At 43.5% G+C, this 26,532-nt stretch overlaps 1 protein-coding gene across 1 annotated transcript in view; it reads right to left on the reverse strand.

Moving 5' to 3' along the window:
• NMD3 (NMD3 ribosome export adaptor) overlaps positions 1-23,839 on the reverse strand; it is a 38,176-nt gene extending 14,337 nt beyond the window's left edge. The window contains exons 1-8 of the mRNA XM_038743249.1: positions 23,820-23,839; positions 17,565-17,624; positions 14,551-14,685; positions 13,777-13,873; positions 7,729-7,809; positions 6,399-6,527; positions 5,946-6,036; positions 2,390-2,468 (exon numbers count right to left, since the gene is read on the reverse strand). Coding sequence (XP_038599177.1) covers positions 2,390-2,468; positions 5,946-6,036; positions 6,399-6,527; positions 7,729-7,809; positions 13,777-13,873; positions 14,551-14,685; positions 17,565-17,608 — 656 coding nt within the window. The 5' untranslated portion in view covers positions 17,609-17,624; positions 23,820-23,839. The remainder of the gene's footprint in view (positions 1-2,389; positions 2,469-5,945; positions 6,037-6,398; positions 6,528-7,728; positions 7,810-13,776; positions 13,874-14,550; positions 14,686-17,564; positions 17,625-23,819) is intronic.
• Positions 23,840-26,532: the final 2,693 nt, after the last annotated feature.

Raw genomic sequence — 26,532 nt, forward strand, 5'->3', positions numbered from 1 at the left:
AGAAGGGGGAGACAGACAACAAAACATGTAGACAGGTGTCAAAATCAACAGAATTATAGTTATTGGCCACATGTGGCCTTAATAATAATTATGGTATTTGTTCAGTGCTTACTATGTGCAAGGCACTGTACTAAGCACTGGGGTGAATACAGGCAAATCAGGTTGGACACAGTCCCTATCCCACTTGGGGCTCACAGTCTTAATTCCCATTTAAAGGAACTGAGGCACAGAGAAGTGAAGTGACAAGAGTCCGGGCTTGGGAGCCAGAGGTCGTGGGTTCTAATCCTGGTTCTGCCACTTCTCAGCAGTGTGACTTTGGGCAAGTCACTTAACTTCTCTGTGCTTCAGTTACCTCATCTGTAAAATGGGGATTAAGACTGTGAGCCCTACGTGGGACAATCTGATAAACTTGTACCTACCCCAGCGCTTAGAACAGTGCTCGGCACATAGTAAGTGCTTAACAAATACCATTATTGGTATTATTATTATACAACAGACAAGTGGCAGATCCAGGAGTAGAACCCAGGACCTCCTGACTCCCAGGTTCATGCTCTATCCATTAGGTAATACTGATTCTCAATAATAATTCCTTGGTTTGATATAGCACTTTTATTACCAAAGCACTTTCACATTAATTACTTCAGTTCAACCCTCATAACAACCCTGTGAGGTAGGGGGACAAGGCAGTAATTATCTCCATTTTAGAGATGGGGAAACTGAGGTACAGGGAAGTTAGGTGACTCACCTACTGTCACACGGCAGGCTAAGAACACAGTTCAAACTCCTCCAGCTTCTAAACAGGTGCTCTGCCGCTTCACCACCTAGAAGCCACTCTTTGAAAAACCCTGCTCTGGAGCATAATACGTGGCATATTTCAAGTTGATTCTTTCCTTCTGATGAACTCCAATTTAAGCATATAATGCTGCTTCCAAAGACAAATCCCACACTAAAAAGTTCAAAAGCCTATTCAATTTAACCTAAATTTAAACCTCATAACCTCAATCTTGCACAGAAGCAGTTCCATTCAATGACAAGTTCATACAGCATTTTTTTCCTTCAAACTTCGTGCCAACTATCCTGTCAGACAAATAACGAAGTGATATTTACTGCAGCCGTCACATCAAACCTCACTCCAATCCACCTTAACATTTTCCCTGTGTCTACTGCAGATTTGGCTCCTAAAGTGCAACTATTTCAACGCTGAAACTTAACACTTTTGAAGTCTCACCAGCACCGTGCTAGCTGCAGTTCATGGAACGTCACTTGCTCTTGAAAAACACATGGCGTTTGACTGATTCATTGGAAGAACACTTTATTTCAAGAAGTCATCTACCTCACCTTCCCCTAAATGATCCTAGCTGCTTCCTAAACAATAAGGAAGTGGCTCAGTTAAGTCTAGCCCAGCAGCCGGGCCTCAGGATCCAAGATTGCCGGAGTTAGTCGGACCTTAGCTAGACTGCAGGCTACATTAGGGAAGGTGATTGCTATGTGCTGAATGGGGGACAGAGCCACTAGAAGGTTACTACAGAGGTTGTTGCCACTGTGCTGAAATCCCATTTGTGCTCACTCCTGTGTAGGTATTTCTTATGGATTTACTCTGGGTCAAGCACTGTTCTAAGCACTGGGGGCAGACACAAGATCATCAAGTCAAATATGGTCCCTGTCGCCCATGGGGCTCACGGTCTAAGTAGGAACAGGCACTGAACCCACATTTTATAAATGAAGAAACTGAGGCACAGACAAGTGACTTGCCCAAGACGACACAACAGTCAAACAATGGAGCAGAATTAGAACCCAAGTCCCCTGACTCCAAAGCCCGTGCTCTTTCCACCAAGCCAGGCTGCTTCCCCCTTTCCCCCTTCTTTGCTACACAAACTTTACAATAAAGAAGTTCCGGGAATGCACCCTGAGGAAATGGTTTGGAGCCTCCTTATCTCCTTGTCAAGATTGTGGATCAGACTCATCAGACAATGAGGGGTTGAAATTCTGACTTTCAGGTGGCTTATGGTTTGTGGTTTCCATTTAGTCCCCTCTTGGATTCTTCTTAATTTTATCTTTAAATGATTATTTGCTTGCCAATGTTATGCTTGGAGAAATATTTACCATGGCTTTGATAGAGTTTTCATTCCAAAACGGCCACACTGCTTATCTCCTTTACTTCTACTGAATGCCCAGTTTGCAGGAGGGATTTTTATACTAAGCAAAGGGAAATGAAGCATGATTCCTCCCACCCACACACATGACATTTAAGACTGTAATAACAGACTAACATAAATACAATTTTAATATTCAATTAGTTTAAAATTTATGTTTACTTTAATAACCAGCTATGTATTCAGAACTACATTTCCATATATTTTCATTGACTTGAACATACTTCGGAACCTACCTTGAAGGAACAGTGCACTGCAGAAAGTCAACCATTTTCTGGGCATGTTGCTTTGAACCGTAATAGAAATCCAACCCATCTTAAAAAAAAAAAATCCAAATGAAAATATCCATGACATTAAAAAAATCATCGCAGAATTTACACAGAAGTGTACTGGACCATCCCTAATTGTGGTGCTTGTTAAGTGTTTACTATGTGCCAAACACTCTTCTAAGCATTGGGGCAGATATACAATCAGGCTGGACACACGGGGCTTACAGTCTTAATCCCCATTTTACCGATGAGGTAACTGGGGCCCAGGAAAGTGAAGTGACTTGTCCAAAGTCACACAGCAGACAAGTGGTGAAGCTGGGATTAGAACCCAGGTCCTCCTGACTGCCAGGCCCGTTATCTATCCATAAGCCACACTGCTTCTCTAACAAACCCTCTTTCTGACTGAAGCAAGTTACTCAATACCTCAAGACTAGTTCCATAGTTCAGAGCCCAATTTTTACCACTTTATATGCCAATTCTTTCTTCTTCCCTCTAATAATAATAATCATATTTGTTAAGTGTTTACTATGTGCCCAACCACTGTACTAAGCGCTTGGATGGACACAAGCAAACTGGCTTGGACACAGTCCCTTGTCCCATGTGGGGCTCACGGTCTCAATCCCCATTTTACAGATGAAATAACTGAGGCCCAGAGAAGTGAAGTGACTTTCCCAAGGTCACCCAGCAGACAAGAGGCGAAGCCTGAATTAGAACCCATGACCTTCTGGCTCCCAAGCCTGTGCTCTCTCCACTATGCCATCTCTCTCCAGATATGACTGCCAAGGTAGCATCATATACCCAATAGTCTGCTTCATAAACAGAGCAAGAACCAAAAGTACCTACTGGGTTTACATGCCTGTACGGAACTGAAGAGCAGTCTAAGGGACCTGAAGGTTTATTTCCTTCGTTTGAGGAGTGCTCAATCCAAAAGAAGTTAGAAACCAAACACATACGGGATGGAGGCAAATAAAAAACGAGGACAAGCATGACTACATCTATGCTCAAAAAAAGAGCTATCAAGGGAAATGAGACAACTGAATGCCTGCCATCTCGTCCAAGGCCAATCTCCAATTAGAGGGAAAGTTTACATGTCTTATATTGATTATTCCAAACTATGGTGAAAAACCCCTATCCTGGCTTTAACCTGTAGTCAGAATTTTTACCTACTACATTATCCGGGCATTATTTTGCCTGGATGCAAAAACTTGCCCTGTCTGTCAATCACATATCCCAGATTAGGAGTTATTATTAAAGTTAAAAAAAATAACATTACCAATATTCCTCAAGAAACTGGAGAAATATATTAACCCCAAAATTTAGAAGGTGACAACAATAGTTTCACTCTCCAAACTTCAAACGCCTACCAGAATTCTTCTTCCACCTGGTAATTTCATTCCCTCCCACAGCTCTACATCACTGAAATGCAGTTTTCAACAGAGCTAGTAGCAGGGAAAATATTAAATAGCAGCATATCCCAGTGATGCTTCCTGGGTTTCCCAAAATCCTGGATGCAACCTGAATGGCTATATCGTGGGATTCATTCATTCGTATTTATTGAGCGCTTACTGTGTGTAGAGCACTGTACTAAGCGCTTCGGAAGTACAGGTTGGCAACATATAGAGATGGTCCCTACCCAACAGCGGGCTCACAGTCTAGAAGGGGGACAGGGGGACACAATGGGGGATGAGTTTTCCTGGCAACATACAGTATTCCTGGATGCTTTTACCATCCTGTTCCAGGTGGGTCCCGGCCTCTCTTTTCTTGCTGAGGAATCGAAGGGGATGTGGGGCTCTGCAAGAGGATACCTGGAAGTGTGGGGGGGGCAGTCAGTGGCATACTAGAAATGATCCCAATGATATGCTGGGCACAAGGCTGCGGAAAAGCGTCCTCATTCCGGCAATGCTTGCTGGAAGATTTCTGCAGGGCTAGGGATATGTGACCGGGGCCACTATGACACGGTTGGAAAGCAGTGTGAGGCAAAAGGGTGGAAAGAGTAAACGGCTGACCTGGGGCTTTCTGTCAGTCTGGCGTGACCCACCTCTAGCCCTTTCTGTTCCCTTCCCACACACATCTCCCTGCCTCCTTTGTTTCCCAGTAAACGGGGAGTCCAGATGTTTCTGCAGGGATGGCATTTCTGCCCAAGAACATAGGGGTAAGGGCAGGGGTTGGAAAGTCAGAGCTTCCATTCACTGAGGGGAAAGCAGTGGGGCAGAGAGACAAGGCAAGGAAATACTTTTTTTCCTGGGAGCGACGGGTCATAATGTCACATGGGGGTTCACAGATTCCACGCACAATTAGTTCTTGGCATGCTCCTGGATTTCTGTCTGAGGGAAGCAGTGTGGCCTAGTGGAGACAGTACGGGCCTAAGAGTCAGAGGATTTAGGTTCTAATCCAGCTTCTGCCACTTGCCTACTGGGAGACCTTGGACAAGTCACAACTTGCCTCAGTTTCCTCATCTGGAAAATCCGGATTAAATCCTACTCCCTCCTACTTATACTGTGAGGCCTGTGTGGGACAAGGACTGTGTCCAACCTGATCATCCTGTAACTACCCCAGCTGGTACCTGGCATATGGTAAGTGCTTATTATTATTACTGTCATTATTATTATTATTGAGATCGTTCTGAACTATGGCTAAGGCTAAACTGATTATTTCTACTATTTCAGCTTTACCAATGATCTGCTAGATGATTGGGAGCAAGTTTTACTGTAGCTCAATTTCCTCACATGTGAAAGCAGGATCTCTCAAAGAATACCAGCAAAGATTCCACACACAACAATTTATGCCAACTTGTACTTCCCAAGCGCTTAGTATAGCGCTCTGCACACAATAAGCACTAAATAAATACAATTGAATTAATGAATGAATAAGCCGTGAACAATGACTAAAGTCCTTACAAATATCTACATAATTTTTATGAATATTCGGCAATTTGCCGAATTGTACTTTCCAAGCGCTTAGTAAAGTGCTCTGCACACAGTAAGTGCTCAATAAATACGACTGAATGAATGATTGACTGAATATTCATAAAAATTCTGTAGATATTTGTAAGGACTATAGTCATTGTTCACGGCTTATTCATTAATTAATTCAATCGTATTTATTTAGTGCTTACTGTGTGCAGAGCGCTACACTAAGCGCTTGGGAAGTACAAGTCGGCAACAGATAGAGACAATCCCTACCCAACAGGCTCACAGTCTAGAAGGGGGAGACAGACAACAAAACAAAACAAGTAGATGGGCATCAACAGCATCAAAATAGATAGAATTATAGATATATACAGATATATGATGAATAATCATCTATTCTCTATTATGATCCAATGTTTCCACAAGTATTACACTTAATTCCTCAGAAGAAGCCAAATAAAGAAATGAAATTTCTGAATGAACTGGGCACCTAGAAAACTATTTTGTAAGCTAAAAATGGGGCTCTTAAATGGAATTTGATTTGAAGAACCTGCAAAGGAACTTGACATTTTATCTAAATATTAGTTTCAATTTCATGAGGCTACTTCACCTACCGTGAATTTCTTTGATGCGAAGTGAATTTTGATGGACTCTGTGCTTTAAAATCAACTGCTCCAGATAAAAGAAGGTCTTTTTGTGCAGGGTCTAAATGGATATTCAGAATTAGGTTAGAAAATGAGTACATCAAATTTTAAAGGCAAAATTCATCACGTCTTCTGCAAATATAACACTGTTACAAAAGAAACTCGAAAAAAGACCGACATCTATAGAAGAAAAGCTAGCCAAGCTAGCTAAAATGAAAAAGGTATAAATATTCATTCATTTGAGCACCCTTCGGATTGAGATCACTACTTGGGTATATTTGGAGGCTTTGGAGGGAGGGGAAGGAATTGAGAGAGGGTTTCATGACTACTCTGCCTTTTTTCCTCACTTGAATGACTGTTAGAGATGAAGCAGAAGAGGAATCGCTGAAATTCAGTCATCCTTCATCCTCATCTCAAGATTACCTTTTGTCTGACTTGAACTACAGCTTTCCAGAAATCCTTAGCTTCAACTCTGTGGCAGTCATCACACATCTGAGCCTGGACAATATACTCCACCACAAACACCTGCTGAAGAATTGCTCCATTCATCACCTACAGAAAAAAATGTGTTTGTGTTCATGGGTTAAACTATATTCATTTTTAGATTATGCAGCCCTAATGTTTGCCACAGGTAAGCAAGCATTATGTTTCATTAACTTAAAAATCTCTTCTCTTTTCCATCATATAATTTCCTTTTGTCATCAGTAAAAACAGTGGAAATTTTTAAGGGCTTTCTCTACATCAAGCACTAAACACTAGGGTTGATAAAATATAAGTAGATTGGATACAGTCCCTATACTACACAGATGAGGGAGAATAGGTATTTTATCTCCATTTTACAGAGGAGGTAACTGAGGCACAGAGAAGTTAAGCTGCATGTCCACGATCACACAGAAGGGAAGTGGTGAATCTAGGATTAGATCCCAGGTCCTCTGATTTACAGGCCTATGCTCAATCTACTAGACCATGATGCTTGTTTACAGTGACAAAAGGCATGGGTTTAACGGACAAAAAGTAGGAATAAATTACATTACAAAAAAGTAGATGAATTAAATGATACATTCTGGGGAATCAAACATGAAAATTTCTACTCATGCCACCATTAAGTTTAAATAAATCTATCTAGATGGCAAACTGGAAAAAGGTCTTTTAGACAATATTCTCCTTTTGATCCTCTCAACGAATGTGGTTTGTAAGAGCTTGGCATAGGTTCTCCTTTCACCCTCTTTTCAATTCTCTATTCGCCCTCCTTTCAATGATGCTTATGCACTTTGATACCAACCACTCACCACCCATTATTGCCCTTATATACATACCCTTATATTCTGTTTTATTTTTTATGGTAGTTGTTAAATGCTAACTACATGTCAAGCACTGTTCTAAGTGCTAGATTATGGGGCTCAGTCTAAGGAGGAGGAAGAATGGAGATTCTGTTGCTTCCCTTTTTATTTCAGTGCCTATCTCCCACACTGGACTGCAAGCTCCTAAAAGCAGGAACTGTTTCCACCAACTCTACTGTACTCTCTCCCAAGTGTTCAGTACAGTGCTCCCAAGGAAAGTGCTCCATACACTGCTTGACTGATCGATCATTCTCCTTAAGAGAAGCCTGTTAGCTCCAAAAAGACTGTGTGTTTAATGTGGCAGCAAGCAGTAGGCGTTAAATATGGTAGAATGACAATTCTCTCTTCTACAAATCAATTAGGCAAGCAAATAACTATTACCACCTCTTTCTTATTCAATACATCTGGCTTACCTCTTTTTGTATAGTCAGCTTAACTTTAAGCCTTTTGGAGTGCGGTTCTGTCCAAACAAAGCCTGCTTCTATCAACCGTACCTTTAACAAAAAACCAAAAACAAAGAATCCAAATGATGCCTAAAACACAGCAATTTGAAGGCAAGAATCAAAAACCTCAACACTTGCTGGGGATAAGAATGTGTAGGTAGGTAACTGAAAACTGTCTCACAATACGTGTGCTGGGCATAAGGGACCAGGCAAAAATGAGTGTGAATAGCTCATTTCAGACCCTCACCTCTTCTGTAAAACAACTGAAGCAGCTAAGTTCAGCTAGTGGGAAGACACACTTCTTCCAATTAAACAGACATCAGATCCTAGACTGTTTAAGAGGAATAACGATGGGAACCATACACACGAAACATGCAGACAATAATAATATTTGTTACGCATTTACTCTGCATCAAGCACCGTACTAAGCACGTTAATCAGGTCAGACACGGCCTGTCAACATGGGGCTCACAGTCCAAGAGGGAGAACTAGTATTTAATCTCCATTTTAGGCTTAAGGAAACAAAGCAGTTAAGTGACTTTTCAAGACCACACTGCAGGCAAGTAGTGGAGTCGGGGTTAGACCCCAAGTCGGCCCATGCTCTTTCCACCAGGCCATGCTGCAGATTCAGCACACACCATGGACAGGTTACAATCCTAGGGACAACCAAAATACCCACTAGGCTGCCCCGGGAGATTTTCATCAGCTATTCTGAACTAAAGCCCCACTCAATGATTCCCACTGGCTGGAAAGCACATTACTCTCTTACTGGCCAGTGGAAAGAGCACGGCTCTGGAGTCCCAAAACCAGAGTTCTGGTGCAAATTCTGCCTGAAGCTGACTGACCCGGGCAGAGAAAGCAAAACACAGTCTGCCATGAGCTGCATGCCCCCTTGCATACTCGCTCACCGCACTCAGTGCCCCATCAGCGACATGACTGTCGGGGATGAGAGACTGTGAGTGGCACTGCACAAACCACTATACCTAGAAGCCACTGTTCTCTGCTCTGTCCTGAGGTTCATCCATCATTCCTGATGTGAGACCCCACCAGCACTGTCTAAAAATATACTGATAAACGGAAAACATGTAGGTGGCATGTTCCTCACTAGACTGTAAGCTCCTAATGGACAGGGAACACGTTTTACTATACTCTCCCAAGTACTTATTATTATTATTATTATTATTAATAATGGTATTGGTTAAATGCTTACTACATGCCAGGCACCGTACTAAGCGCTGGGTTGGACACAGGCAAATTGGGGCTATTTCATATGGGGCTCAGTCTTAATTCCCATTTTACAGAAGAGGGAACGGAGGCCCAGAGAATGATGATGATGATGATGGTATTTGTTAAGTGCTTACTATGTGCCAAGAACTGCTCTAAGCAGTAGACTCAACATGTCCAAGACTGAACTCCTTGTCTTCCCTCCCAAACCCTGCCCTCTCCCTGACTTTCCCATCACTGTTGACGGCACTACCATCCTTCCTGTCTCACAAGCCCGCAACCTTGGTGTCATCCTCGACTCCGCCCTCTCATTCACCCCTCACATCCAATCCGTCAGCAAAACCTGCCGGTCTCACCTCCACAACATCGCCAAGATCCGCCCCTTCCCTCTCCATCCAAACCACTACCCTGCTCGTTCAGGCTCTCATCCTATCCTGTATGGATTACTGCATCAGCCTCCTCTCCGATCTACCATCCTCGTGTCTCTCCCCACTTCAATCCATACGTCACACCGCTGTCCGGATCATCTTTGTCCAGAAACGCTCTGGGCATGCTACTCCCCTCCTCAAAAATCTCCAGTGGCTACCAATCAACTTACGCATCAGGCAAAAACTCCTCACCCTCGGCTTCAAGGCTGTCCATCACCTCGCCCCCTCCTACCTCACCTCCCTTCTCTCCTTCTACAGCCCAGCCCGCACCCTCCGCTCCTCTGCCGCTAATCTCCTCACCGTGCCTCGTTCTCGCCTGTCCTGCCGTCGACCCCCGGCCCACGTCCTCCCCCTGGCCTGGAATGCCCTCCCTCCGCACATCCGCCAAGCTAGCTCTCTTCCTCCCTTCAAAGCCCTACTGAGAGCTCACCTCCTCCAGGAGGCCTTCCCAGACTGAGCCCCCTCCTTCCTCTCCCCCTCCTCACCTCCTTCCCCTCCCCACAGCACCTGTATATATGTATATATGTTTGTACATATTTATTACTCTATTTTATTTGAACATATTTATTCTATTTATTTTATTTTGTTAATATGTTCTGTTTTGTTCTCTGTCTCCCCCTTCTAGACTGTGAGCCCAGTGTTGAGTAGGGACCGTCTCTGTATGTTGCCAACTTGTACTTCCCAAGCGCTTAGTACAGTGCTCTGCACACAGTAAGTGCTCAGTAAACACGATTAAATGAATGAATGAATGAATACAAGGTAATCAGGTTGTCCCACGTGGGGCTCACAGTCGTAATCCCCATTTAAAGATGAGATAACTGGGGCAAAGAGAAGTTAAGTGACTGGCCCAAAGTCACATAGCTGATAGAAAGCATGGCTTAGTGGAAAGAGCACAGGCTCTGGGTCATGGGTTCAAATCCCGGCTCTGCCAATTGTCAGCTGTGTGACTTTGGGCAAGTTACTTAACTTCTCGGTGCCTCAGTTACCTCATCTGTAAAATGGGATTTAAGACTGTGAGCCCCATGTGGGACAAGTTGATTACCCTGTATTTACTCCAGCATTTAGAACAGTGCTTGGCACATAGTAAATGCTTAACAAATACCAACATTATTATTATTATTATTATTATTATTATTATTATTATTAGTGGCAGAGCCAGGATTAGAGCCCACGACCTCTGACTTCCAAGACCAGGCTCTTTCCACTAAGCCATGCCGCCTCTCTAACACAGTGCTCCACACCTGTAAGCACTCAATAAATACGAATGATCGACTGTTCTTTGGGAGACGGAGAGTGACCAAGCTCCAAGACCAAACTGAAACCTTTAGAAGGGGAAAAGTTCAGGACTGGCCACAATCACAATGGCGCCAATGACAGCCAAGTCCTAAAATTTAGCCCACCTATCAACACCACGGTACCGTAATGCATGGCACATCACAACTGCTACACAACCACGGGAGAAGAGAATATGGCTACAGGCAACAGAGGTGGTAGAAGAAATGCTTGATGGATACAAATACAGCAAATTTTAAAATCTTGGAAATAGCAATGGACCGACCAGAATTCATTTGTTCAGGTAATCAAGAACTTGTAGACTTCTGGAGCAAAGACACACTGCATCCACAAACCAGAGGACAGTATTTGTCTGTACAATATGGAAAGAAATGTGTGAAGTCCATCATTCATACTGCATTTGACAACTTCAACATGAAGAACTACACACTTCTGCTTTATAACAGGAGAGTATGGTACAGCATATTTCACAGCTCAAAAAAATATATTCAGTTTCTAGTCAGTTTTCCTTTTAGGCCACCTGCCTGGTACATGATGTAAGATATGCCAAGCACTAAACAAATCAAACAATTCAGCTTTTTTCAACATTTCCATTATGGCATTAAAACTGAATGTTTGTTCAAGCGTGAACTAAAAAAAACGAGGCCTTTCACAGTAGTCAAAAGAAAATGTTAGTGACCAAAAGGAAAAAAACCAAGGTATCTGTGCTACACGCTAGTCTCTGAGTTACACTATTAGTAATGGTGACGAGTAATTTTTCAGTGAAGCCCTTTAGGTGGGCACGGTACTCTTGGCAGTCACAAATATTTTCAATAAGAAAAAATTATTTATCTTTTCAAGAAAATTATTTTGAAAGAACTAGTAAAGTCAAATAATACAGCTCTAGATGCTAAAGAGTAAGGAAGCAGTCTTTAACAGTTTAACAGTACCAGTATACACACATGCACACACACACACACACACACACACACTCTCTCTCTCTCTAAAACCTCAGCTTTTAAAACTCTAGCTGAACAGATTAACATCGGGTGGCTTTGCCACATCTAGAAAAAGCTTTAAGAAACAAAGTCACAGTGAAAAGGGGCAAGTCTAAAAAGCCTGATTGTATCCATATTCAACAAGAATATCTATTTTTCCAACCTGGACTAAGAAAAATGGTGCTAAGGTAAAACGTCAGAAAATACTACCCAAATATACCAAAATCCATCCACTAATACTGCTAATATCAGCCTTCAATTATAAAGCTGCTAAAAAAAACCCCTTATTTTCATACCATTTTCTAACTAAAGGAAATCCATTAACAGCATTCTGATTAAACTTCTAATTATCAGAATATCCATTCATGTGAAAATTGTACCAACAATTTCGTGAATTCCTGCCATCACCTAATTTGAAAGGTCCAAAAGACATTTTCAACTCACTCATCGTATAAAGTTATTATTGATAAAAAGTTGTGGTCTCTGCTAAGTGCTTACTATATGGTTTGTGCTATATTCATTCATTCATTCAATTGTATTTATTGAGCGCTTACTGTATGCAGAGCACTGTACTAAGCGCTTGGGAAGTACAAATCAGCAAAATATAAAAACGGTCCCTACCCAAAAACAGGCTCAGAGTCTAGAAGGGGGAGAAAGACAACAAGGCAAAACAAGTAGAATGGCATCAATAGCATCAGAATAAATAGAATTACAGCTATATACACACCATTAATAAAATAACAGAGGAATAAATGTGTACAAATATATACAAGTGCTGTGGGGAGGGGAAGGGGGTAGGGCAGAGGAAGGGAGTAGGGGCGGTGGAGGGGGAAGAGGAGCAGAGGAAAAGGGGGGGCTCAGTCTAGGAAGGCATCCTGGAGGAGGTGAGCTCTCAGTAGGGTTTTGAAGGGAGAAAGAGAGCTAGTTTGGCAGATGTGTGGAGGGAGGGCACTCCAGGCCAGGGGTCAACGGTGGGACAGGCGAGAACGAGGCACAGTGAGGAGGTTAGCGGCAAAGGAGCGGAGTGTGCGGGCTGGGCTGTAGAGGGGAGGTGAGGTAGGAGGGGGCTTGGTGATAGAGAGCTTTGGAAGCAGAGAGTGAGGAGTTTTTGCTTGATTTGAAGGTTGATAGGCTACCACTGGACATTTTTGAGGAGGGGAGTGACATGCCCAGAGCGTTTCCATACAACGATAATCCCAGCAGCAGAGTGAAGATTAGACTGAAGCAGGGAGAGACATGAGAACGGGATTTCAGAAAGGAGGCCGATGCAGTAATTCAGTCGGGATAGGATAAGAGATTGAACCAACAAGGTAGCGGATTGGATGGAGAGGAAAGGGCGGATCTTGGTTATCCTTGTACTACACAAGTACTAAACACTGGGGCAGATGGAAGACAATCGTTTGGACACAGTTCCTGTCCCACAAGGGGTTCACAGGCTAAGGGGGAGGGGAAACAGGTATTAAATGCCCAATTCACATATGAGGGAACTGAGGCACAGAGAAAAGATAAGTGATTTGCCCAAGGTCATACAGCAGATAAGCGACAGATCCGAGATTAGTACCCAGGACCTCTGACTCCCAGGGCCATGCTTTTTCCCCACCAGTCCCCACTGATTCCCTAACAATGATAATTACTACTACTAATAGTAACAACAACAGCAACAAGAACAGTGGTATTTCTTAAGCACTATGTGCCAAGCATTGTACTAAGTGCTGGGGTAGTTATAACATATGTAGATCAGACTGAATCCCTGCCCTACATTGTCTGAAAGGCATTTAATCCTAATTTTACAAATAAGAAAGCCAAGGAACTGAAGTTAAGTGACTTGTCCAAAGTCACACAGCCGATTAAGTGGTGGATCCAGGACGAGAACCTAGGTCCTCTGACTCAAAGGCCCATGCTTATTTTCCTAGGCCGTAAAGTCACACCTCACCTAGTCAAATACTAGTTTACCAATTTTGTGTCTGTACATTATAAATCTTGATTTCTTAACTTTATAAAACAGGTTTGAATGGTTAAGATAGGGATGCCTAAAGATGAATACATTAAAATCAGTTTGTGATGAATACCCAGTTCTATCAGTGGTTTTTACCTACCTTGCTTAAAGAGGCCTTGATTTTTTTCAAACATAAAGTAAGAAGTTCCCTAGATTCTAAGGCACACTGCACCCAAGTTGCTGGTGGCTGAAGATACCTGACAGGAAAAAACAAAAAAACCCAAAGTAGACTTCAGCAACTCTTGAAATGTTGAAATGTTGAGACTTCACAAAGCAAATGTTTTTGCTTTGCTTCACAAAGCAAAGCAAATGTTGAAACTTCACTTTACCCAATGATTCTGCCTAAATTGCACAAAAATCTGTTTCCTTGATTAACCTCTATGCCTAATTCCAGAAACAAAAACAGAGGTGACTGACAAAGCAGACAGAACCCTAACGATCTACAGCAAGATTCCATTCCAATAAGTGGAAAAGCATTTACATTAGTTTATTCTCTACTGCCCAACTACACGAGGGGTGAGAAAAATAAGCAGAAATTTTAAAAGAGGTTTTTTTTGATACACATTATGGGGTTAATAGGAAAACTACCAAGTTCAACATTCATATTTAACAATTTTTTTTAAATCCTAATGCTCAATCAGTGCTACCCTGGGCACACTCACAAAGAATAACATATGGATCCTAATTTATGTTTTCTATCATCAGTGAGCACCCATTAACAAATGTCAACCTGCAATCAATGGTATTTATTGAGGGTTTACTGTGCAGACTACTGTCCTAAGTGCTTGGGTGCGCATACTACAACAGAGTTGGTAGGCATGTTTCCTGTCCACAATGAGCTTAGTCAGTCAATCTACAGAATTGAAACACTTACCTTTCACACTGTTTGCAGAAATGAACCGAGACTTGTTTCGGAATTCCTTCACTAATGTCTACTTGGGTTCGTAAGCATGCCACACACATGTTGGCAGGATTCGGAGGGATAAGAACGCCACACTGGCAGCACAGGCTTTAAACGAAGCAAAAAATACATACTAAATACAATGACAAATTCTTGACAAATAATGACATGAAACTTATTGCAATGACTATTCATCTGATCAAATCAATAGCATTTATTCAGCTCTTATTGGAGCAGTACCAAACATTTAGAAGACTAGAATACAACTGAGTTGGTAGACCCGTTCCCTACCCACCAAGAAGCTTAGAACCTAGAGGGGGAAACAGACAGACGGACATTAAAAGAATTATGGATACGTACATTAGTGCCAAGGGGTTGAGGGTGGGGTGAACACCAAGGGCTTACTGGGTTACGATCCAAGTGCAAAAAAGTGACACAGAAGGGAGACCAGGTAGGAGAAATGAGGGTTTAGAAAAAGCTTCTTGGAAGAGATATGATTTTCAGAGTGCTTTAGAGATGGAGAGAGTGACTAGTTCATTTAAGCACTCCCTCTGTGCCAAGCACTGTCGTTAACACAAGATAACCAGGTCGGACAGCATGGCCTAGCGGAAAGAGCACGGGCCTGGGAATCAGAAGGTCATGGGTTCTAATCCCAGCTCCATCACCTGTCTGCTGTGTGACCCTGGCCAGTCTCGGTGCCTCAGTTACCTCATCCATAAAGTGAGGTTTGAGACTGTTGAGCCACACAAGCACTTAAATACCATAATTATTAGATGACGATGGCGGCAGTTGTTAAGCGTTTACTATGTGCCAGGCACCGTACTAAGCACTCAAGTTAGACACAGTTCCTATCCTATGTGGGGCTCACTGTCTCAATGTCCGTTTTACAGATAAAGTAACTCAAGTGAAAAGTGAAATGACTTGTCCAAGGTCACACAATAGGCAAGTGGTAGAGCTGGCACTAGAACCCATGACCCTCTAACTCCCAAGCTCATGTTCCATCCACTATGCCACGCTGCTTCTCATGAAGCGCTTAGTACAGTGCTCTGCACACAGTAAGCGCTCAATAAATACGATTGATGATGAAGGGGAAGAAGCTCCAGGCCAGGGGGAGGATAGGGGCAAGAGGTCAGTGGCGAGATAGATAACATCAAGATACAGTGAGTAGGTTGGCATTAGGAGCAGAGTACGCAGGCTGGGCTGTAGTAGATCAGCAAGGTGAGATAGAAAGTGGAGAGCTGATTGAGGACCTTAAAAGGGCAGAGGTGATGGGTGACCATTAGAGGTTTTTTGAGGAGTGGGGAAGATATGGACTGAATGATTTTTCAGAAAAATGATCCAGGCAGCAGAGTGAAGTACGGAATGGAGAGGGGAGAGATTGGATGCAGGAGTCAAGGCAGAAGATGAGAACTGTTTGGATTAGCGTGGTTGCAGTTCGGATAGGAAAGGGCAGATTTTAGAGCTGCTATGAAGGTGTAAGCAACAGGATTTGATGACAGCCTGAATATGACGGCTGAATGAGCGAGATGAGTCAAGGATAATGCCAAGGAGAAACAGCTACAGAACATAAGGAGAAAGAAAAAAAAAAGACAGTATGACAGACGAGTGGAAACAAACTGGAGATTAGGATTGCAAAATAAAGTCCTGAAACTATCGTGGTTGCATATATACTCAACACCTTAAGGAACTGGAGGCATCACTCTAGTCTGCACTGCTTTGGCTAGACCCTTGATAGGAATGAAGGAATGTTTGTCTGAAAGTTAATCTGAATACAGGACGTCACAGTCAGAAGAAAAGGCATGTGCACATACTACGCTGTACTTCAGGAATGGCTGTATTGCTAGAATGTAGAAAGACCAGACTAAAATAAGAAATAAAAATGAGTGGCAGTGAGCAATTTCCCAGTTTGCCTACACACACTAACCTAGGGCAGCAAATTTATAACACTGGGGGGGGGGGGGGGGATAAAGAAACCTCTATTATAAGATGTGTATTTTTTCAATTGTGATTTTTGCCCTATAAGATATAAGAAAATTTTAAATGAACAAAAAAAGGACTGGAATTCTTTGTATAAGTGAAACACTTTTCTCTTTCTTTTTCTAATAAAACTAAGGATGGTCAAATGACTTCCCTAAGTCTGCCGGAGAACAAGCCTTATTCATTCATTCATTCAATCATATTTATTGAGTGCTTACTGCATGCAGAGCCCTGCACTAAGTGTTGGGAAGTACAAATCGGCATCATATAGAGACAGCCCCTACCCAACAACAGGCTTAAAGACTAGAAGGGGGAGATAGACAAAACAAGTAGACAGGTGTCAATACCATCAGAATACACTGAATTACAGCTATATACATGTCATTAATAAAAGAGTAATAAATATGTACAAATAAAATAGAGTAGTAAATATGTACAAATATATACACTTGCTGTGGGGAGGGGAAGGGAGTAGGGCGGAGGGAGGGGAAGAGAGGAAAAAGGGGGGGGTGGCTCAGTCTGGGAAGGTCTCCTGGAGGAGGTGAGCTCTCATATTCGCCCAATACCTAAATGTGTTACCTACTGGAAAGATAGGCATTTTGGAAGGAGCACTCCTTATGGAACAAGGCTGACAAACAGTAACCCTCCCCCCCACCCGACTTTTGTATGATTTTTTCAAAAACTCAAAATAATGCTGACATTTAATTATGAGCTAAAATGAATTTACAACTGGCCTTTAATCCAACATAAAAATCTCAATAAGAAAAAAAGGGAAACTTTTTACTTTATGACAAGAGTATCATACCAAAGAAAAACCCCTCATACTTTTCCCACTGCCTATGGGATATAATTTTTTTAAAAAAATACCAAACACACTCTAAAGCTACCCTTGGAAAACTGTATCATACCGAAGAAAAAACCCTCACACTTTTCCGACTGCCTATAGGATTTAATTTAAAAAAAAATACCAAACACACTCTAGAGCTACCCTTGAAAAACTGGGAACTTACATGTTGCCCTGGCTACTGACGGCGGGTCCCTTCATGTACTCCATTGCCCTCACACTGCACCTGGGGAAAGACATAAGTTAGGAAACGTTAAGGAATTCTCTAATTTTCCCTTACCTGTACTTTTTGACCCCACTTTGTAATTATATTGCACCTAACATCTTAATAGTAAAATAATAACTGTGGTATCTGTTATTCATACATTCTTTCAATCGCATTTATTGAGTGCTTACTGTGTGCAGAGCACTGTACTAAGCGCTTGGGAAGTACAAGTTGGCAACATATAGAGATGGTCCCTACCCACCAGCGGGCTCACAGTCTAGAAGGGGGAGACAGACAACAAAACAAAACATATTAACAAAATAAAATAAATAGAATATGTACAAATAAAATAGAGTAATAAATACGTACAAACATATATACATATATACAGGTGCTGTGGGGAGGGGAAGGAGGTAAGGCGGGGGGGGGAGGGGGAGGAGGGGGAGAGGAAGGAAGGGGTTCAGTCTGGGAAGGCCTCCTGGAGGAGGTGAGCTCTCAGTAGGGCTTTGAAGGGAGGAAGAGAGCTAGCTTGGCGCATGTGCGGAGGGAGGGCATCCCAGGCCAGGGGGAGGATGTGGGCCGGGGGTCGACGGCGGGACGGGCGAGAATGAGGCCCATGGGGCTCTCATCATAATCCCCATTTTACAGAGGAGGTCACTGAGGCACTGAGAAGTGAAGTGAGTTGCCCAAGGTCACACAGTAAACAAGTGGCAGAGCCGGCATTAGACCCCAGGTCCCTCTGACTCCCAGGACCGGGCTCTACCCACTAGGCCACACTGTTTCTCAAGTTAGGATATCCAGTCCCTGCTCCTGTTTGCCTTCATTGTGACTCTGGGCAAGCCACTTAACCTAGAACAGTGCGTAGCACATAAGTGCTTAAATCATTATCATTATTATCTAAGCTCTAGGGCAGCCCAACTTGCACTTCCCAAGCGCTTAGTACAGTGCTCTGCACACAGTAAGCGCTCAACAAATACAAACGTTAAGCATGTACTATGAGCCAGGCACGGTACTAAGCACTGGGGTGGATACAGGATAATTAGGTTGGACATAGTTCCTGTCCCACAAGAGGCTCACAGTCTTAATCCCCATTTCACAGATGAGGTAACTGAAGTACAGAAGCGAAGTGACTAGCCCAAGGTCACACAGCAGAAGCACTCAGTACAGTGCTCTGCACACAGTAAGCACTCCAATATGAGTGAATGAATGAAAAGTGTGCTTTTCCCAAGCGCTTAGTACAGTGCTCTGCACACAGTAAGCGCTCAATAAATACGATTGATTGATTGATTGATTGATTGACTGAAAAGTGGCAGAGCCAGAAATGGGACCCAGGTCCTGCCGACTGCCAGGCCCATGCTCTATCCACTAGGCCAGTCTAGTCTAAATTAATTAATTAATTGTGATAATTGTTAAGCACTTACTATGTGCCAAGCACTGTTCCAAACACTGGGGTAGATACAAGTTAATCAGGATGGACAAAGTCCCTGTGCCTCAGGGGGCTCACAGTCTTAATCCCCATTTTACAGATGAGGTAACTGAGGTCAAGAGAAGTTAAATGAATTGCTCAAGGTCACACAGCAGATGCATGGCAGAGCCGGGATTAGAACCCATGACCTTCTGACTTGCAGGCCCGTGCTCTCCCCCCTACGACATGCTGCCAGTCTAGTCCTCTAGACTGTAAAGGCCCTGCTGAGAGCTCACCTCCTCCAGGAGGCCTTCCCAGACTGAGCCCCTTCTTTCCTCTCCCCCTCGTCCCCCTCTCCATCCCCCCGTCTTACCTCCTTCCCTTCCCCACAGCACCTGTATATATGTATATATGGTTGTACATATTTATTACTCTATTTATTTATTCATTTATTTATTTTACTTGATTGATTGATTGTAAACTCGTTGAGGGCACAGAATGTGTCTGCTTATTCTTGAATTGTCCTCTCCCAAGTGCTTCTAACAAGCAGCTTAGCAAATACGACCATTATGATTCTTACAATATAGCAGCGTGGCTTAGCGGAAAGAGCCTGAGCTTGGGAGTCAGAGGATGCGGGTTCTAATCCCGACTCGGCCACCTGTCTGCTGTGTGACCTTGGGCAAGCCATTTAGCTTTTCTGGGCCTCAGTTACTCATCGGAGAAGCAGCGTGGCTCAGTGGAAAGAGCACGGGCTTTGGAGTCAGAGGTCATGGGTTCAAATCCCGGCTCCACCAACTGTAAGCTGTGTGACTTTGGGCAGGTCACTTAACTTCTCTGGGCCTCAATTACCTCATCTGGAAAATGGGGATTAAAACTGTGAGCCCCCCGTGGGACAACCTGATCACCTTGTAATCTCCCCAGCGCTTAAAACAATGCTTTGCACACAGTAAGTGCTTAACAAATACCATCATCATTATTATTATTATCTGCAAAATGGGGATTAAAAGTGTGAGCCCCACGCGGGACAACCTGATTACCCTATATCCATCCCAGCGCTTAGAACAGTGCTTGGCACATAGTAAACACGTAACAAATACCGTCATTATTATTATTTTAACACTAAAAGAGACACAACGACCCGATGAACTGTGCCCTCTCTCAGGCCTCCAGAAAGCGATGCGGAAGCGGCGTGGCTTAGTGGCAAGAGCCCAGGCGTGGCAGTCAGAGGTCATGGGTTCTAATCCCGACTCTGCTGCCATTTGTCAGCTGTGTGACTTTGGGCGAGTCACTTCACTTCTCTGGGCCTCAGTTCCCTCCTCTGGAAAATGGGGATGAAGACTGTGAGCCCCATGTGGGCCAACCGGATCACCGTGTATCCCCTCCAGCGCTTATCGCACAGTAAGCACTTAACAAATGCCATTATTATTATTATTAATGGCAAGAGCACAGGCTTGGGAGTCACAGGTCGAGGGTTCGAATCCCAACTCTGCTGCCACTTGTCACCTGTGTGACTTTGGGCACGTCACTTCACTTCCCTGGGCCTCAGTTCCCTCCTCTGTAAAATGAGGATGAAAACTGTGAGTCCCACATGGGACGGCCTGATTCATTCATTTACTCAATCGTATTGATTGAGCGCTTACTGTGTGCCGAGCACTGTACTAAGCGCTTGGAAAGTATAAGTCAGCAACATATAGAGACGGTCCCTACCCAACAACGGGCTCACGGTCTAGAAGGGGGGAGACAGAAAACAAAGCAAGTAGACAAGTGTCAATACCATCAGAATAAGTAGACTTACAGTTATATATACATCATTAGAGCAATATGTACAAATAGAGTAATACGTATGTACACATATCTACAAATATATACACAGGCGATGACCTTGTATCTCCTCCAGGGCTTAGAACAGTGCTTGGCACATAGTAAGCACTTCACAAATACCATCATCATTATGATGATGAGAAGTGGCGCGGCTCATCATCATCAAGGGCCCGGGCTTGGGAGTCAGAGGTCATGGGTTCTAACCCCGGCACCCCACGTCTGCTGTGTGACTTTGGAAAAGCCACTTACCTTCTCTGTGCCTCAGTTACCTCATCTGTAAAACAGGGATTAAGACTGTGAGCCCCCTGTGGGACAAGCTCATTACCTTGTATCCCCCCAGCGTTTAGAACAGTGCTTGGCACATACTAAGCACTTAACAAATGCCATCATTATTATTACATCTACCCCAGTGCTTAGAACAGTGCTTGGCACATAGTAAGCGCTTAACAAATGCCATCGTTATTATATCTACCCCAGCGCTTAGAACAGTGCTTGGCACATAGCGCTTAACAAATGCCATCATTGTTATATCTACCCCAGCATCTAGAAGAGTGCTTGGCACATAGTAAGCACTTAACACATGCCATCATTATATCTACCCCAGCGCTTAGCACACAGTAAGTGCTTAACAGATGCCACCATTATTATTATATCTACTCCTGCTCTTAGAACAGTGCTTGGCACACAGTAAGAGCTTAACAGATGCCATCATTATTATATCTACCCCAGCGCTTAGAACAGTGCTTGGCACATAGGAAGCGCTTAACAAATGCCATCATTATTATATCTACCCCAACGCTTAGCACATAGTAAGTGCTTAACAGATGCCACTATTATTATATCTACTTCTGCTCTTAGAACAGTGCTTGGCACATAGTAAGAGCTTCACAAATGCCATCATTATTAATCATACCTACCCCAGCGCTTAGAACAGTGCTTGCAACATAGGAAGCGCTTAACAAATGCCATCATCATTATATCTACCCCACCATTTAGCACATAGTAAGCGCTTAACAGATGCCACCATTATTATTACATCTACTCCTGCTCTTAGAACAGTGCTTGGCACATAGTAAGAGCTTCACAAATGCCATCATCATTATATCTACCCCACCGTTTAGCACATAGTAAGCGCTTAACAGATGCCACCATTATTATCACATCTACTCCTGCTCTTAGAACAGTGCTTGGCACATAGTAAGAGCTTCACAAATGCCATCATTATTATCATATCTACCCCAGCGCTTGGAACAGTGCTTGCCACATAGGAAGCGCTTAACAAATGCCATCATTATTATATCTACCCCAACATTTAGAACACAGTAAGCGCTTAACTGATGCCACCATTATTATTACATTGGGAAGTAACTTGTACTTCCCAAGCGCTTAGTACAGTGTTCTGCACACAATAAGCGCTCAATAAATACGATTGATTGACTGATTCCATCTACTCCTGCTCTTAGAACAGTGCTTGGCACACAGTAAGAGCTTCACAAATGCCATCATTATTATCATATCTACCCCAGCGCTTAGAACAGTACTTGCCACATAGGAAGCGCTTAACAAATGCCATCATTATTACATCTACCCCAACGTTTAGCACATAGTAGGCGCTTAACAGATGCCACCATTATTATTACATCTACTCCTGTTCTTAGAACAGTGCTTGGCACATAGTAAGAGCTTCACAAACGCCATCATTATTATCATATCTACCCCAGCGCTTAGAACAGTGCTCGCCACATAGGAAGCGCTTAACAAATGCCATCATCATTATATCTACCCCAGGGTTTAGAACATAGTAAGCGCTTAACTGATGCCACCATTATTACACTGGGAAGTAACTTGTACATCCCAAGCGCTTAGTACAGTGCTCTGCACACAGTAAGCGCTCAATAAATACGATTGATTGATTGATTGATTACATCTATTCCTGCTCTTAGAACAGTGCTTGGCACATAGTAAGAGCTTCACAAATGCCATCATTATTATCATATCTACCCCAGCGCTTAGAACAGTGCTTGCCACATAGGAAGCGCTTAACAAATGCCATCATTATTATATCTACCCCAACGTTTAGCACATAGTAAGCGCTTAACAGATGCCACCATTATCACATCTACTCCTGCTCTTAGAACAGTGCTTGGCACACAGTAAGAGCTTCACAAATGCCATCATTATTATCATATCTACCCCAGCGCTTGGAACAGTGCTCGCCACATAGGAAGCGCTTAACAAATGCCATCATCATTATATCTACCCCAGGGTTTAGAACATAGTAAGCGCTTAACTGATGCCACCATTATTACACTGGGAAGTAACTTGTACATCCCAAGCGCTTAGTACAGTGCTCTGCACACAGTAAGCACTCAATAAATACGACTGATTGATTACATCTACTCCTGCTCTTAGAACAGTGCTTGGCACATAGTAAGAGCTTCACAGAGGCCATCATTATTATCATATCTACCCCAGCGCTTGGAACAGTGCTTGCCACATAGGAAGCGCCTAACAAATGTCATCATTATTATATCTACCCCAACGTTTAGAACATAGTAGGCGCTTAACAGATGCCACCATTATTATCACATCTACTCCTGCTCTTAGAACAGTGCTTGGCACACAGTAAGAGCTTCACAAATGCCATCTTTATATCTACCCCAGCGCTTAGAACAGTGCTTGGCACATTAGTAAGAGCTTGACAAATGCCATCATTATTATATCTACCCCAACGTTTAGCACATAGTAAGCGCTTAACAGATGCCACCATTATTATTACATCTACTCCTGCTCTTAGAACAGTGCTTGGCACACAGTAAGAGCTTCACAAATGCCATCTTTATACCTACCCCAGCGCTTAGAACAGTGCTTGGCACATAGGAATTGCTTAACAAATGCCATTAATTATTATCATTATTATTATCATTATTATTATCACTATTAGCCGCGTTTCCACAGCAGGGCCCCCGCTGGGCCCGCGCCGTACTGACCCCGCACGCGGACGCCGCCGCCTCAGGCCTCCGGCCTCCAATGACGTCACTTCCGGAAAGGAAGGTCTCGCGAGACTCAGCGGCTTTCTGAGGCCGAGAGGGCGGGGTTAAGGGAAGTCTGGGCCCTGAGTCCGCCATCTTTGTCCCCGCACACCCCGCCATTGAGCTTGGCCTCGGCTGGCCCAGCGTTCAATCAGTCAATCAATCAACCGCTCAGAACAGTGTTTAGCACATAGTAATCAATTAACACATACCATTATTGTCATTATTAGACTGTGAGCCCACTGTTGGGTAGGGCCTGTCTCTATACGTTGCCAATTTGTACTTCCCAAGCGCTTAGTCCAGTGCTCTGCACATAGTAAGCGCTCAATAAATACGATTGACGATGATGATGATGATGATGATGATGATTAATAGACTGGGAGCCCACTGTTGGGCAGGGACTGCCTCTCTATCATCAATTGTATTTATTGAGCGCTTACTGTGTGCAGAGCACTGTACTAAGCGCTTGGGAAGTACAAGTTGGCAACATATAGAGACAGTCCCTGCCCAGCAGTGGGCTCACTGTCTAAAAGGGGGAGACAGAGAACAAAACCAAACTTACTAACAAAATAAAATAAATAGAATAGATATGAACAAGTGAAATAAATAAATAAATAAATAGAGTAATAAATATGTACAAACATATGTACATATACACAGGTGCTGTGGGGAAGGGAAGGAGGTAAGATGGGGGGATGGAGAAGGGGACGAGGGGCAGTGTGTTGGGGGGGTTCTGCGTCTGGGCCCTGAGTCCGCCATCTTTGTCCCCGCACACCCCGCCATTGAGCTTGGCCTCGGCCGGCCCAGCGTTCAATCAGTCAATCAATCAACCGCTTAGAACAGTGTTTAGCACATAGTAATCAATTAATACATACCATTATTGTCATTATTAGACTGTGAGCCCACTGTTGGGTAGGGACTGCCTCTATATGTTGCCAATTTGTACTTCCCAAGCGCTTAGTACAGTGCTCTGCATCATAGATTGATGATGATGATGATGATGATGATTAATAGACTGTGAGCCCACTGTTGGGCAGGGACTGCCTCTCTATCATCATCATCAATCGTATTTATTGAGCGCTTACTGTGTGCAGAGCACTGTACTAAGCGCTTGGGAAGTACAAATTGGCAACATATAGAGACAGTCCCTGCCCAGCAGTGGGCTCACAGTCTAAAAGGGGGAGACAGAGAACAAAACCAAACATACTAACAAAATAAAATAAATACAATAGATATGTGCCAGTAAAATAAATTAAAAAATGAATAAATAGAGTAATAAATATGTACAAACATATATACATATATACAGGTGCTGTGGGGAAGGGAAGGAGGTAAGATGGGGGGGTGGAGAAGGGGACGAGGGGGAGTGTGTGTGGGGGGGTTCTGCGTCTGGGCCCTGAGTCCGCCATCTTTGTCCCCGCACACCCCGCCATTGAGCTTGGCCTCAGCCGGCCCAGCGTTCGATCAGTCAATCAATCAACCGCTTAGAACAGTGTTTAGCACATAGTAATCAATTAATACATACCATTATTGTCATTATTATTATTATTTTTAATAGACTGTGAGCCCACTGTTGGGCAGGGACTGCCTCTCTATGTTGCCAACTTGTACTTCCCAAGCGCTTAGTACAGTGCTCTGCACACAGTAAGCGCTCAATCAATACGATTGATTGATTGATTAATAGTACTATGTGCCAAGTGCTGGGGAGGTTACAGGGTGATGAGGTTGTCCCCCGTGGGGCTCACGGCCTTAATTCCCATTTTGCAGATGAGGGAACTGAGGCCCAGAGAAGTGAATCAATCAATCGTATTTACTGAGCGCTTACTGTGTGCAGAGCACTGTACTAAGCGCTTGGGAGGTACAAGTTGGCAACATATAGAGACAGTCCCTACCCAACAGTGGGCTCACAGTCTAAAAGAAGTGAAGTGAAGTGACTTGCCCAGTCACACAGTTTACAATTGGAGGAGGCAGGATTTGAACCCACGACCTCTGACTCCAAAGCCCGGGCTCTTTCCATTGAGCCACGCTGCTTCTCCATTATTATTATTATTATAAGCAGAGTGGCTCATTCATTCATTCAGTCGTATTTATCGAGCGCTTACTGTGTGCAGAGCACTGTACTAAGCACTTGGGAAGTATAAGTTGGCAACATATAGAGACCGTCCCTACCCAACAGTGGAAAGAGCACGGGCTTTGGAGTCAGAGGTCGTGGGTTCAAATCCTGGCTCCTCCAATTGTAAACTGTGTGACTGGGCAAGTCACTTAACTTCTCTGGGCCTCAGTTACCTCATCTGTAAAATGGGGATGAAGACTGTGAGCCCCACGTGGGACAACCTCATCACCCTGTAACCTCCCCAGCGCTTAGAACAGTGCTTAGCACATAACAAGTGCTTAATAAATGCCACTATTATTATTATTATTAATACATACCATTTTATCATTATTATTATCATTATAAGCAGTGTGGCTCAGTGGAAAGACCACGGGCTTTGGTCAGAGGTTGTGGGTTCAAATCCCGACTGCCAATTGTCAGCTGTGTGACTGGGAAAGTCACTTAACTTCTCTGGGCCTCAGTTACCTCGTCTGTAAAATGGGGATGAAGACTGTGAGCCCCCTGTGGGACAACCTGATCATCTTGTAACCTCCCCAGCGCTTAGAACAGTGCTTAATT

The sequence above is a fragment of the Tachyglossus aculeatus genome, chromosome 1, assembly GCF_015852505.1.
Source record: "Tachyglossus aculeatus isolate mTacAcu1 chromosome 1, mTacAcu1.pri, whole genome shotgun sequence".
Lineage (NCBI taxonomy): Eukaryota > Metazoa > Chordata > Mammalia > Monotremata > Tachyglossidae > Tachyglossus > Tachyglossus aculeatus.